The sequence below is a fragment of the Lytechinus variegatus genome, chromosome 2 (assembly GCF_018143015.1).
Source record: "Lytechinus variegatus isolate NC3 chromosome 2, Lvar_3.0, whole genome shotgun sequence".
NCBI lineage: Eukaryota > Metazoa > Echinodermata > Echinoidea > Temnopleuroida > Toxopneustidae > Lytechinus > Lytechinus variegatus.
This window is the reverse complement of record NC_054741.1, coordinates 26,399,810-26,415,376: the sequence shown is the minus strand read 5'-3', so window position 1 is coordinate 26,415,376 and position 15,567 is coordinate 26,399,810. Positions and strand designations below refer to the sequence as shown.

The window sequence follows — 15,567 nt, the reverse complement described above, 5'->3', positions numbered from 1 at the left end:
TAAATTATTTCCACGTTTTAATCATTTTCAAAATCTTGATACCACCAATTCCACATAAATTGGATTCATCGCGGAACTGCTAAGAAAATAGTACATCATTTCTGGTCAATAATAAACATACATATGTGAATACCACATAAATCAGCTGTCAACCGTCTTTTATTAAACAGTCTCATAGAGATGAAATATCTATGAAAAGAAAGTAATATTAAAAGAACTATATAAAACCTATTCAACAGTTGAATAGAAGGTAATTCTGGTTAGTCAACTTTTTATGGTTATAATCCTGTTTAATTGAATTTTGTGTAATTATTCAAATAGACCTTGGTACTTATTTTATTGCTTACATAATTTTCCCTATAAAAGTATGGTATTTCATATGGTACATCTCTGGAATGTAAGCAAAGATAGTATAATGCTATTATTTCATATAAATGAAGCAACTTTCATGGAGATCATCAATGAAATAAACAGAAAATAAATCTATGCAACTGTGTGTCATATAACTTGATATCTGGTATTAAATACAATTACAGAGAGAACCTTTTCCTTTTGATGAAGAATTACAGAGAGAAGAACCTCCTCCAGGAATACAAATCTGATGATGAAGAAACCAAAAAAGTTATGTTTTTCTAATGACATCTTTGATATCAGAAGTTATCTTAAATTCACACTAGAGAGAGTTGTTAGACAAACTCACATCGTGTTCATATGAATACTGTAATCACAACTACGATAGAAAATTCAATTTCGGCAACAGTGCCACAGACATTAACTAAAATTCTAATAAGGAGGACGAAGATTGATTGAATAATTGCAGATATCATGATCTAATCATCTTCCCATTCATCCCGCTGAGGAACCCCTCTCCGAACGCAGGATTTTGTGCAATGTAAATGCAACCCACCGCGCGCCTCGGATGAAAGAAATGGAGCATGTGAATGCACGCTGGGTCTAGTATCGGTAATGATCGGGTTTGAATGGTCCAGTTTTCTTCAGTCCCAGGTATGAGGATTGATCGTCGGTGAGATGGGTCAGTTTGACATCAAGGTGGTCCAGATGAAGACGGGCAACCTCCTCATCAAGCTGCAAGGGAAAAGACAAAGACAATAGAGATGATAACATACACCCTCAAAGTATAACAAGATAAAGACAATAGAGATGATAACATACACCCTCAAAGTATAACAAGATAAAGTGTGTGAAAGTACTTCATATATGTCAAATTTTGAGGCAACAATAGTAGCCCCTGTGTGTATATGTCAATCTGATACTACAACAACGTTGAAGGTTATATTTTATGTTTGGCACAAGATGCAGATTTTCTATTGGAGCAACTGTCGCCAGAGGAAATGTCATGGAACCGAAAGAATGAACTTACCGTCTTGGGCAGCATAACAACTCCAACCTTGTACTTCTCTGAATTTGTCCAGAGCTCAAGCTGGGCCAAGACCTGGTTAGTGAAAGAGTTGGACATGACGAAGCTGGGATGACCCATGGCGCAGCCAAGGTTGACAAGACGACCCTCGGCCAAGACAATGATGTGCTTCCCACTGGGCATGGTGTAACGGTCAACCTTGGATGGGAAAAGAACAAATTCACAAAAATTCATAAAAAAAATTGACCAATTCATGTTTCATGAAATCCTGACACACGATATCCTCTGTTTGGCCATGATGATCATGAACAGCTTTGTCAACGAGTCAAAGCTATCAGAAGTTGATGAAGTAGATTCCAACTTTTGAGTTTCATATATACAATATGAATGTCTGAGGCACATCTTTTCTTTTTCAAGAGAACAGTTTAATGAATTCATCTTTAGTGGGTCCTCACCAAACACCAGAATTTTGAACCCTTTCAAAATTTTTTTTTTCATTGCATCATACACTGTGCACAAACTGGTCGTCATAGAAATTTATTGTTTATGCTCGCATGTAAGCTTAGAATCGCCAGTTCCCTGATTGGATATTTGATGAGCCACTCGTATTAAAGCCAAAACACTGCTTTCCTATGCCTCTAACGATCAAGCGCAAAATGAATTTTGTTTTGATTTGCAATTCAAAGCACATTTCCACGTATTATCCACCTGTACCACATACCCCTCCCCAAGCCTAATAACTTTTAACCACTCTGTCCAGTTTCACAAAAATTTTTATCACTTCAAATGCTGGAATTAAAATGGCAAATCTGCTCTGAGCCAATCCAATGCTATATTTCCACTAGTTTGTTTAGAATAGCCTTTTTCTTACCATTGATAATTAGCTTAATGTATTAGGGCTGTGCCTATTAAAGATAAAGCAACAAACCTGTGGTTTGATGGTGTCCTTTTTGGCATTCTTGTTGAGCCAATCAAGATCGATCTCACAGTCAAAATGACCGATGTTGCAGACGATAGAGTCGTTCTTCATCTGCAGGAAGTGACGCTCCTCGATGATTCCACTGCAGCCACTGGCGGTAACAAAGATGTGAGCCTTTGAGCATGCCTCGTCCATGGTCGTCACTTCATAACCTGACCAAAAAAAAAAAGAGGTAATGGTTAATTTTGGATTGGTAAAGAATTTCAAACAATGAAATGCCTATTAAATTGGGTCTTGGTCTCATCTTGAATAGTCCTATCTCTGTTCTGATCTAGGAATTGACATGCCTCTCTGTCTCGGCTGAGCTATTATCAGATATTACAAGTACAACACTACTTTTCACTCAGTATTCTTATATTCCCTTGTTTTCTTCTTACCTAGCAACATGAGATGATGGTTTGTTAACACAATGACACCTCTCTATTCACTGGGGAGATTCCATGCTAGAAAAATCAGCCATTTTCACAACATTTTTCAACTTGCTGTCCAAACGAACGAAGAACTTCAATTTACTTTGTGCTAATATTAGAGTACTACTGGGTAGACATGCAAAAAACCGAAAACCAACAAAAATAAGTTGTCCATAGGTGAATTAGAGCTTAAAATGTTGCGTGTCGTACAGGACATTTCCGTGTCCCATAAGACACACTACATTTTCGCCTATAATTTACCCATAATTATTATTTTTTGTGTTGGTTATTAGTTTTTCACTTGACTACCCACTATAACTTTATCATTGACAAAAAAAGAATATACTATTGCTCAAGCATTTAGCTAGGAAACTAGAAATTATGGTCAAAACGTCCCGTACGACACGTATGGAATTGCCCACTGGTAAAAGTAGGGAGTGATTTCCGTTTACCCATGAATCAAAATGAAAAATCTGTTTGGCCATACATTTGCAAAATTGAATTCATGTTTTAGTTGTGTGAACTTTCTATGAGGAAACAGAATTACCATTTCAGAACATGTTTGAAATGGAATAGCAGATTTCCAGAAATGGAAAAAGGCCATTTTTCTAAACGGAAAATCACTGTCCCTACACAGATTGAAAATTACATTGTTTTTTTTTTTTATCAATAGCAAGATTAAGGTTATAACCAGCAATGTGAACAGGGTGACTCTGAGACAAGTGCAATGGATGATGCAGTATCTCTTGCTTGCTTTCCTGTTCTATGCGGAGTTTTATCTCGCAGATGTGAACACACCCAGGCTGAATGAGAAGAAAACTCAGACTGCGAGTGTGACCTGCATTGCATTTGGTTACTGGTAGTTGATTTTTGAATTCCATGGACTGTTTAATCTCAAATTTTCATTTAAGGTCAAGTCCACCCTAGAAAATTGTTTATTTGAATCGATAGAGAAAAATCAAACAAGCATAACGCTGCAAATTTCATTTTAAATGCACAACTCAGCGATATGCAAATGAGAGAGTTGATGATGTCCATCACTCACTATTTCTTATGTTTTCTATTGTTTGAATAATACAATATTTGACAAAAAGGACCAACTTAACTTAACCATAAACTTTTAAAATAATGGTAATTCCAAATGTTCAGGGAGAAATAAAAATTTGTTTCACTTGTTTCATTTAATAAAATACAAAAGAAATAGTGAGTGGGTAACGTCGTCAGTCTACCAATTTGCATACCGACCAGGATGTGCATATAACTGTTTTGTGAAATGAAGCGAAACTTTAAAATGTCATAACTTTCTTATTTTACATCTGATTTTGATGAAATTTTCATTGTTTTGCTTGTTGGATTTTTTTTCCTTTTTTTCACATCAACTTTTTGCTGGGGTCAACTTGTCCTTTAAAAAAAAAAATTTGACTTTCAACCAAAAAATGCTAAGGATTTTCTTTTCATCGTATTCAAAGTGGGCAAAGAATGCTGAAGCAACTTTCTTTCATTTGAAAACACATTTAGAATAAATTTTTAAACCTGGCCTATTTTTGCCCTATTATAGGTTATTATTTACCTTAATCAGGGGAAGGGGTAAATGCCACAGTATTACTGTTTGACCTTGGTCTTGCTAATTACTAGTCAAGAGTCCTAAGAAAATGTATTAATTTGTTTGAGGTCTCACCAAAGCTAGAATTGATGTTTAATCATAGAAGTTCAAGACCCCTCCTGAACAAAATTTACATATCCTTATTTCTTTTAAGTGTTTTGTGCTTAGAAAAACTTAAAACTTCAATCTTAAAATAAAAGCTTCAAACTGAATCTCACCTTCCATGGATGCCTGGAGAGCATTGATTGGATCGACCTCTGTGATGATCACACGGGCACCGAAAGCTCTCAAAGACTGTGCGCTTCCCTTGCCCACATCACCGTAACCGGCAACGACACAGGTCTTTCCAGCCAACATGACGTCCGTCGCCCGCTTTATGCCATCGACGAGTGACTCACGGCAGCCGTAAAGGTTGTCAAATTTGCTCTGTAATAAATCAGATGTATGCATGTTTATCATTGTGGTGTTATTTGTATCCGATTCACAGATTTCATAAAACATTTCAAAGTGCCCCTGCGAGGCTAATACTATATAAAGCATTTCATTAATAACAAGCTCACAAAAGAGAATGAGAAATTGGCACTTAGGCTAATTGGCAAAGGCATAAGCCGAGGATGAAAAACATGATGTAATACTTGCAGTGCATGATGGGAAATGTTGGCTAGTCTGCAGGGGCAAACCCATGACACTTCAAAAAGTGGGTTTTGAGACATGGCTAGTACAAGATGCAGTTTGCTCCAAATAATTTCCCATTCATAATTACAAATGAACTTTTTTTGCTATTTGCTTTCAAAATTCTTGTTCAATTTCTTTTAGATTTTTCAGTAAGCACAAATGTAATAAATAAGACTCTTAAAGAGAATTTTCTTATTGATGTTGATCATCTCACCTTAGTTACAGAATCATTGACATTGATTGCTGGGATCTTGAGCTCTCCCTTCTCCATCATCTTGTATAGATTATGGACTCCAGTGGTAGTCTCCTCAGACAGCCCCTTGATACCTGCAATTATATACATGGTTTATGACATGGAAATAAAAGATAATAAACAGATGTCTATTTACTTAGTAGTCTACGCCTCATTTGGATGTAAGTCTGTGACTAAATAATTCAAATTAGGAATTGAACAGGAAATAAACTTGAAATTCCATATGACACTCAACAACTTAACATAAATTAATGTAATATGTCTAAATATAATTTGAACATAAAGCCTCCATTCTATGATTTATTGGGCTGTTGCACTTGTTTTTCAATCAGACAGATGGTTTGTCAAAAGGACCAGTATGCTTTAACACAATTATTTCTTTCCTCTTCCACGGAATGGTTAACTTACTGCAAATAAGGACCTTCATAATTTGTTATTTTCAATAATCCTGTGGGGTTTTTTATGTTTGTTAGTGCCTTAGAAACAATGAATGAAAGATTATGTAAAGAAATGAATAAAGCTAAGACAAAGTATTTAAAATATCTATTGCTAGGCAAGAAATGTACTGAGGTGCATGGCAAGGACAAAATACTGTTCAAAATTGAGCAAAAAATAAGATGAAAAAAAGCAACGACTTGCTCTTGTCAAAGAACATTAGATAAGACTGTGTTCAGTGTCAATGTTCTTTAGGACGAATAATCATCCAAGTTGAAGCATTTATTTCAGAATAGCATATCCGCCTGCTATTTACACCTTCTAGGTCAAATTTTGCCACAAAGTCTAACAAATTTCTATGTTCTATGAACGATTAAACTTAGGCAGATTCCTTGTTGGGTAATTGAATATTATACAGATTGTTTTCTCTAGACTAGTAATCTAGTCTATGCACTTAAAGATAAGCAAAGAAAGCAAAATAATCTAGATAAGAAACAGATGGCTAATAGCAGCATTAGTCTAATCAGAAGTATATAGAATTACCTGGAAGGAATTGTGGGTATTTGGTGTGTACAAGGTTGGTCAGATCACCGCCATCATCAAGAATCAAATTAAGTGGTTGACCGTCGGGGAAGACAATGGTCTGCTCAACGCACCAGATGTATTCCTCATCGGTCTCACCCTTCCAGGCATACACTGGCACCCCCGTCTTGGCAATGGCGGCGGCTGCATGATCCTGGGTGGAGAATATGTTGCAGCTGGACCATGTGACCTATCCATTATGGAAGGGGGTGGAGGAAAGAAACTATTAGTGGCAATGAAATGAATATTATTAATTGCAACCTGCATATTCACAGAATATGGGAACTATTGGCACCAGATTTCATGAGGCTGGTGGCGGAATGGAATATAGAGCAGGAATATTCAACTTCTGGAAGTTCAAATTATTCCTCTTTACCAGTAGATCTTCATGTGAGCTGAAGCAATGAAAGGGGTAGTTTACCCTGAAGAAAAGTTTATTGTAAAAATAGCAGAAAAGTAATAAAACATATTATCACCCGTATCAGACATCTGAGCTGGTCATTTACAAAACCGTATTGCCCTACATTTTCTGAATATCGGGAAGGGTAGGTATATTGTTTGTATTTTCCTCGGTCTCAGTGCGCGTATTTACTTCGCATGCAGAGACGAAGCAAAATATACCTTTGTATTTTCCCTGGTCTCACATCCGGGAATTTGTGGATGCGTATAAAGAGATACGCTTCATAAGGATCCGCCCACCAACAATATACGTCATAATAAAGACAACGCTGAATCCGAGCGCTTGCAAGTACGTCATAATGGTAAAGTGCAGAGCCTAGACCGATATTAACATGACACAATAGAACTCTATTTTTAAAAGAAATATCCCCATTATCATGATTTTTGCTCTAGATATCTGATTTGGATGATAATAAAAATATTGACTGGCTCTTCTTTCGGGGAACATCAAATATATTGCCCTTAAATGACCCATATTGCCCTCGTCTAAAGACTCGGGCCAATATGATTCATTTGCTGGCAATATATTTGATGTTCCCCTCAAGGCCAGTCAATATTATATAATTATCACCCGTATCAGACATCTGAGCTGGTCATTTACAAAACCGTATTGCCCTAGTTTCATAAATATCGGGAAGGGATAGGTATATTATTTGTATTTTCCTCGGTCTCAATTCGCATATTTACTTTGCATGTAGAGACGACGCAAAATATACAGGTCTTTGTATTTTCCCTAGTCTCACATCCAAGCATTTGAGGATGCGTATAAAGAGATACGCTTCATAAGGAACTGCACGCCAACAATATACGTCATAATAAAGACATCACTGGATCCAAGCGCTTGCAAGTACGTCATAATGGTAAAGTGCAGAGCCTAGACCCTGATATTAACAAGACACAATATAACTATTTTAAAAAGAAATATCACCAATATCACTATTTTTGCTCTAGATATCTGATTTGGATGATAATAAAAATATTGACTGGCTCTTCTTTCGGGGAACATCAAATATATTGCCCTTAAAAGACCCATATTGCCCTCGTCTAAAGACTCGGGCCAATATGATTCTTTTGCTGGCAATATATTTGATGTTCCCCTCAAGGCCAGTCAATATTATATAATTATTGAAGGTTTGAGGATAATTAAATAATCAATAAGTTATTAGAATGAATTCTTTTTTAATCTGTCACCTCATATGCGGCAAGCAACTTCCAATGTATACATCATGTGGTAAAAAATCAATAATTTTTTTTTTCTAAAAATTAGAATGGGTTTTCAATTTCATTCTAACTTCAGTAAACCTACTTATTTCACACCAAATCCAAAAAGGAAATAAATTTATATGCATTTTATATGGGGCAAGCTCCGCTCATATATGACATCACAATACTAACTACTTACAATTCTAATAAATTTCTTAATCTTTAAGAGATTTTCTTCAAACGTTCACCAATATTTCATATCATTTTTTTCTAGTGTTGTTAGATCAAAATTTTCTTCAGGGCCTGAAGAAAGCAGGGTGCACTTCCCCTTTTACAACAACCCTTTTGTTTTATTTTTTTAACAAAGTTGACTTATTTGTTTAATGCATGCTGAGCAGTTACCATGGTAACTACTATTATATTAGCAAAAGAAAATTTACATTTTTGATTAAATGGGATTTTATCATGTACACCAAGGTTTAAAAGGCAAGTATTTTCTTGTCTTTCTAAATCAATCTGATCGATCTCTTAAAAATGCTCTGTAATGCTGTTTACAGAAGACCAAATCCAAACAAGCATCGAGTGATGTACAAAGTCCCTTCCTTCCAACTTTAATCTAGGGTTGCAGTGATCTTTAAAACAAACATTCTAGTATTTATAGGTGAGTCGTGGATGCAATGTTTGCTTGAAGGGCATTGCACAAAGGTCTTTGGTAAGGATGAAAACTGCCAGGTCAGCATTTTTTGCTGGTGTTTATAAAACACAAATAGTATGAAGTATCTTCTTGAACCAGGCCCTGTATGAAGCACTATCTGTAAAAATAAGTTATTATTAAAAAAAACACCCTAACCTTAGAGAACATTTTTGTTTTAATTCTATTCAATGTTGATACACATTTGGAACTAGAAAAAAAAATAAGAAAAAGGTTTCAGCATTTTGCTAGCCTGTTGCACGTGATCTTTTGTAAAAGATTGAATATCAGATACCCGTTTTTAAAATACACACTGCTTTGAAAACTTTCGCTTGCCCAAAAGAAAATGTTTCAGCATTTTGCTAGCCTGTTGCAAGTGATGTTTTGTTGATGACTGAATACGAGAAACCTGTTATTAATATACACACTGCTTTGAAAACTTCTGCCGGCCCAAAGAATTTTTGTATAGGCCTATGCCTCAGAAGTCCCAAGCAATCAGATATTATGCATGTTTAATACACACTTAATTAGTATGCATTCCTGTGTAATATGTTTCTTCAACCTCTTATGATTCCTTATTCCCAAGGAATTCCGACAAGATTAGCCGGAGATGGACAATTAACAGAGACAGCAGGTGGATACACTTTCTTTTGGAAAGGAAAGAGTATGGGAGAACCCAGAATCCATGGTGTTGGGTTTGCTATCAAGAATGAGATCATGAGAACCATGGATCAAGTGCCACTAGGCATAAATGAAAGACTAATGACTCTTCAAATGAATCTCAGCAAAGGCAGGAAAGCCACCCTAATATCTGCTTATGCTCCTACGCTGATGGCTGAAGCCGAAGAAAAGGAGTCTTTCTACTCAAGCCTTGATACTCTTCTCACTCAGATCCCACGCAGTCACAAACTCCTGCTACTTGGTGACTTCAATGCCAGAGTGGGAAAGGATAGCACAATTTGGAACGGTGTGATTGGTAAAGAAGGTATTGGTAATGTCAATGACAATGGCCATCGACTACTTACCAAATGTGCTGAGCACAGACTAACCATCACAAATACACTCTTTCGGCAGAAGAATAGACAAAAAACTTCTTGGCGTCACCCTCGATCAGGCCATTGGCATATGATTGACTACATTATCGTCAGACAGGATGACAAGAAAGATGTGAACATCACAAGAGCAATAACTGCATCTGATGCTTGCTGGACCGATCACAGACTGATAAGATCTGTAATAGCAATCTCTTTACAACCCAAGCATCGGAAGACAAAGAAGAAAAACAGAGCAGGATATAATCTAAGGTCACTTGAACAATCCAGTGTGCAAGAAGCCTTCAAAGTGAGCATGGAGAAATCCATTCAAGAGAGGAACCCTAGTATCAATGATGATGTGGAGAAATACTGGAATGACCTAAAAGATGCAATTGTAAAGTCTTGCAAGGAAACTTTAGGAAAGCCAGAAAGGTATCATGAAGATTGGTTTGATGAGAATGATAAGGAAATTACTAAACTCATATCAGACAAACGATCGGCCTTCACTACCTGGCAAAATGACATACGTAATGCCAATAAGAGAGCAGCATATCATTCTCTAAGATCCTTGATCCAATGTAGAGTGAGAGAACTAAAAAATCAGTGGTGGCTGAAGAAAGCTGAAGAACTTCAAAAACTCGCTGATGAAAACAAGAGCAGAGACTTCTTCACTGCCACTAGGAAGGTGTACGGTCCAACTGTCAACGGAGTAAGACCTGTATTAGGGAAGGATGGATCGCTCCTCAAGGACAAGGATAAGATTAGAGAACGATGGAAAGAACACTTTTCTGACCTCCTCAATCAACCTTCTTCAGTGGAAACAACAATAATCGACAATTTTCCCCAGTCAACGACTCTAGATAATTTGTCAGATGCACCAACCATTGATGAAGTGACCAGTGCTGTCAAAGCTATGAAAAATGGTAAGGCAGCTGGACTGGATGGCATCCCAGCTGAAGTCTATAAATCAGCTGGATCTGAACTACTCAGAAAACTACATAATCTCTATAAATTGATCTGGGAGCAGGAAACCGTCCCATCAGAACTGAGAGATGCTCTAATAGTGACAATCTTCAAGAAGGGAGATAAATCTTCATGTGACAATTACCGTGGAATCTCTCTTCTCTCAGTTGCAGGGAAAATACTAGCTAGAATCCTGTCACAACGTCTATCAATTGTCGCCGAGGAAGTCCTACCTGAATCGCAGTGTGGTTTTAGGCCTGGACGAGGAACCATTGATATGATATTCTCAATCCGGCAGATACAGGAGAAATGTAGAGAACATCATCAAGATCTGTACATGGCCTTCATAGATCTCACCAAGGCTTTTGATTCGGTAGATCGTCAGACACTGTGGAAAATACTTACTCATGTCGGATGTCCTGAAAAATTTGTCAAAATCATTAGGTCACTCTACGAAGACATGAATGCCTCGGTGTTAGTTGCTGGTGAAGCATCAGAGAGTTTTGCAGTACAGACAGGAGTAAAGCAGGGATGCGTTATAGCTCCAAGCCTCTTCTCACTCTTTGTCTCTTCAGTGCTGCAGCTCGTTAACCAACGACAACCACCAGGAATAAACTTGAGATATCGCATAGATGGTCAACTATTTAACCTTCGCCGACTGAAAGCCATATCTCGGACCACAGATGTCACAGTGAATGAACTCCAGTATGCAGATGACAATGCTATAGTTGCCTCCTCTGAGGAAGACCTTCAAGCAGCAATGGATGCTTTCAGTTATGCCTACTCTGTATTTGGGCTTAAACTGAACACCAGGAAAACTCAGATCCTGTACCAACCAAAGCCTGGAATCACACATGAACAACAATGCCCACCTTGCATCAAAGTTGATGGACAGCCACTGACCAATGTTGAGAGATTCACATACCTTGGCAGTTGTCTCTCATCAAAAGTAGATATTGATGATGAAATACAGCAGCGGTTGAGTGCATCTAGCTCAGCGTTTGGGCGTCTAAGGACTAGAGTCTTTGACAATAAGAATCTGTTCACAAGAACAAAGGTGAAGGTTTACAAAGCTGTGATCCTACCTACGTTGTTGTATGGATCTGAAACCTGGGTAACCTACAGTCGGCATCTGAAACGCCTTGAAACTTACCATCAGAGATGTCTTCGCCGGATACAAAACATCAAATGGACTGACAAGCGAACCAATAACAGTGTGCTGGAAGAAAGTGAATGCACAAGTATTGAAGCTCTCATTATCCAAAGTAGACTTCGCTGGGCCGGTCATGTTCTCCGCATGGAAAATAACAGATTACCCAAGCAGATAATGTTTGCAGAGCTTCAGAATGGTAAACGCTCTCTAGGAGGTCAAAGAAAACGGTTCAAGGACAATCTCAAACGAAGCCTGAAGCAGTGCCAGATTAACCCTGAATCATGGGAAGACTGTGCTAAGGATAGACTGAAATGGAGATCAGCTGTACGTCATGGTTCAAAAAGGTTTGAAACACACCGAAAGAAACAACGTGATGATATGCGGGCAGCTAGAAAACTCCGTCAACAGGTTAACACTAATGACCTGACAGATGAATTCATCTGTACCACCTGCTTGAGAAAATGTAAATCGAGGATTGGCCTCTACAGCCATTCCAAGACACATTAACTATGCAAGCAGACATCATACTCTATTCAGAGGGATAGCTAAGAGATGATTCCTTATTCCCAAGGATAAATAACAAGCTTCATTTTCAGGAGAACACAAATATATTTCAAATAATTATTTACCTCGGCTCCGAGCTCTGTGAGAGTTTCAATAAGAACAGCCGTCTGAATGGTCATGTGAAGACATCCAGCAATACGAGCCCCTTTAAGTGGCTTACTGGGTCCATGCTTCTTCCTCATCTCCATCAAACCAGGCATCTCATTCTCTGCAAGCTCCATCTCCTTGCGGCCAAACTCGGCCAGGTTGATGTCAGCTGTACAAAAGAAATGCAGTCAATATGGGATCATTTAACTTCCATTTTTTTCCAACAAAATAATTCTGAGCTGTGTAAGGGGAGGGTTGCACGTAACAGGAACATTGTCATGATAATATCATGGCAATGTTTCTAAATCTGATTTGCTGCTTTTGTCAAACAAAAATACCCATCTTTAGACTGTTTTTTATTAATTATTAAAAGTTCATTTACAAACAAATTGCATTACATTAGTCTCTATTTCTATATTGACTCATTTTGATGACTTTTTCATAAGCACCAATGAAATACAATGTTACTAAAAAGAACAAAAAAATTCCTGGAAAAACAGTACACATTCTTCAATACCTTCTCATTAATTCTAATAAATCAATACAGGAATATAAAGTAGACAAATATCATAAATTGCAACTTATAGTCTATATAAATGTATAAAGTATACATTCAAAGACTCCTTGCAATATCAATGTCAGCTAAATTATCACTCATCAACTGTTCAATGGAATAATAACCATGAAATGGATTTATCAATTTTGGCCTAATTTTTTTTCTTGATCTAGAGGATATTAAGACCTAGAAAACTTTGGCACAATCAGTTCCTACAATTTATTAATGTATGCCTTTGTGCCAAATGATGATTTTCTTCCTTAAAGGGGAAATTCTCCCTAAAAAGTTTTTTTGTAATAACAGAAAAAACAATGAAAAATATTGGTGAAAGTTTGAGGAAAATCCATCAAAGAATTTTTTAAAAGTTATTAGAATTTGAATTATTTGATTTCGTAAGTTCATAAGAGCAGATTCGATTCCCCCAACATATCATACAGTACATTAAAAAAATGACATTTTCTCAGAAAATTATGCATTTTATATCACATAACCACTAGCATACCTACGGGGTGGGGGGTGGGCAGTCTGCCCCCCTGACAAGCCACAACCCATGCAAAGGACGTATCCCTGCCCCCCGATGAGCTTGAAAGACCTCCCCCCCTTGACGAGCTTGAAAGACCCCCCCAACAGACCTTTATTTCCCCCCTGACAAGCTTTCAAGACCTTTTTTTTGGTTCGTTTTTTCTTCTTGTCAATTTTCTTTTTCTGGTACGAAATCCTTTATTTGTGATTGAAGACTTTTTTTGCTTGTCAAAGTTTTGGGCGGACAGTTTTGCCCCCCCCCCCTTGGAAAATCCTAGGTATGCCACAGTACATAATGGGAAGCTGCTGATGACGTCAGGAAAAAAATTCTAATAGTTTCTTAAACTTTGATGGATTTTCCTCATATCTTCATAAATATTTCTTTGTAATTTTTACAATAAATCTTTTCTTGGGGTGAACTTCCACTTATAATTGTTTTTTTTTTTAGAAAAAAAATTAGTGTCTCACAAAAAAATGCTCCAATATTGATAGTACATCCTAGGCCTACCAATTTGGGGGAACAAAATTTAACAGAAATTTAAAAATTAGGAAACGTACAAGACCAGGATATATTATAGGGGTGTAGACCTCTAAAAATTGAGTGACTAGGTTTGACAATGACAGTCAGCGATAATTTACATATGGTACATATCCAAAATACAATAATGTGAATATCAAAATTACTCATTTCCATCGTGATATGAAAAGAAATGAAAACTGGAACACATAACAGTAACAATTGATGTGTTGTGTCACTGTTCCTTTTGTCAAAGTTGGGTAGAATAACATATAGAAACATATAGATGGAAACACAAGATGGCGCTATACCACAAATATAGACGTCGTCGAGCAAAAGATTGCCTGGGAGATTTAAAATAATAAAAAGCCAGTCTTGTTTCATACTTTTCTGATGTTTTATGTCAGCACTGCGAATCATATTGTCATTGAGTTGTTAAAAATGCTCGTATACGTACCAACTTTGTATGGAGGCTTAGCCTTAGAGTTAGACATGATGATTTATGTAGCAGTACAGTTTTGAAGAGGATTAGCACGTGGACGTCCTTGCTCACCGACGGCAGACTGCGAAAGAGGTCGAGCCGTGAAGATCCTCGGCATTTTCATCTTTCTGATTTGCATAAGCCACGCCCATTTTGACACACCTCCAAAAATCACAGCTAGCGCTGGCTCTTTCTCTGAAGGAATAACTCATGTTATAACGCAATTTCGCACTATTGAAGATTCGAAAAGCGCAAGCAATACAAGCTTATTCTAATACATATATTGAATTAAGTGTATGACAATCTTTTAAACTTTACAGCGTAGAATCTACGCGAATAACGAGGGAAAAGCAGTAGACCCGAAACATCAATACTGTCAACTATAATTTAATTGGTTACAGTACATGGAACCTGAGGAAAATTACCCAATCAGCGTGCTTGTTTGATTGAAGATGCATGGATCACATGATAACACTGTTCAGCGTATGATAAATGGTAAAATATGATGTGCTAAATAACAAATGATTAAAATGCAGTGCTGTGGTCATTACTTCTGCTCCCAAGCCCGGGTCCCAAGCAGAGATATCTCTGTATGCAGTATATCATCTTGGACATTGTTATCAATAATTATAACAGAGATATTTCAATATAATTTAAATGAAGTGGATTTTGTTTTTCAACTGACAGTCATAGTTAATTACCTTCCCCCTGAAGCAACATGAGGTATGTGGAAAAATGAAGTATCTTTTTAAATGCGCATATCTAAATAATGTTTGGGAATGGGAAATCCCTGAAAGCAGATCCAGGGGGGCACATCCGCTCCGTACCCCCACCTTTTTGAGAGCATGTAGTAAAAATATTTTATGTAAATATGCCGTATATACACAAGTGTGCCCCCCCCCCTTTGAGATTCACAGGAAATATTTTTAATTAGAAAAAAAATTGGAATGTCGTGACTACAGATACAGACCTTTTTTTTTTGCTTGTCAAATTTTCCTAAAATCATGGATCCACCACTGACT

At 37.1% G+C, this 15,567-nt stretch overlaps 1 protein-coding gene across 1 annotated transcript; it reads right to left on the bottom strand.

Moving 5' to 3' along the window:
- Positions 1-14,647, bottom strand: LOC121407704 (adenosylhomocysteinase A-like). The gene is made up of 8 exons (XM_041598892.1): positions 14,522-14,647; positions 12,448-12,638; positions 6,277-6,505; positions 5,260-5,372; positions 4,589-4,796; positions 2,307-2,509; positions 1,382-1,576; positions 1-1,086 (listed from the first exon to the last, which is right to left on the bottom strand). Exons 1-8 carry the CDS (start codon positions 14,556-14,558, stop codon positions 955-957), a joined length of 1,308 nt encoding a protein of 435 aa, XP_041454826.1. The 5' UTR covers positions 14,559-14,647; the 3' UTR covers positions 1-954.
- Between the last annotated feature and the right edge of the window lie 920 nt (positions 14,648-15,567).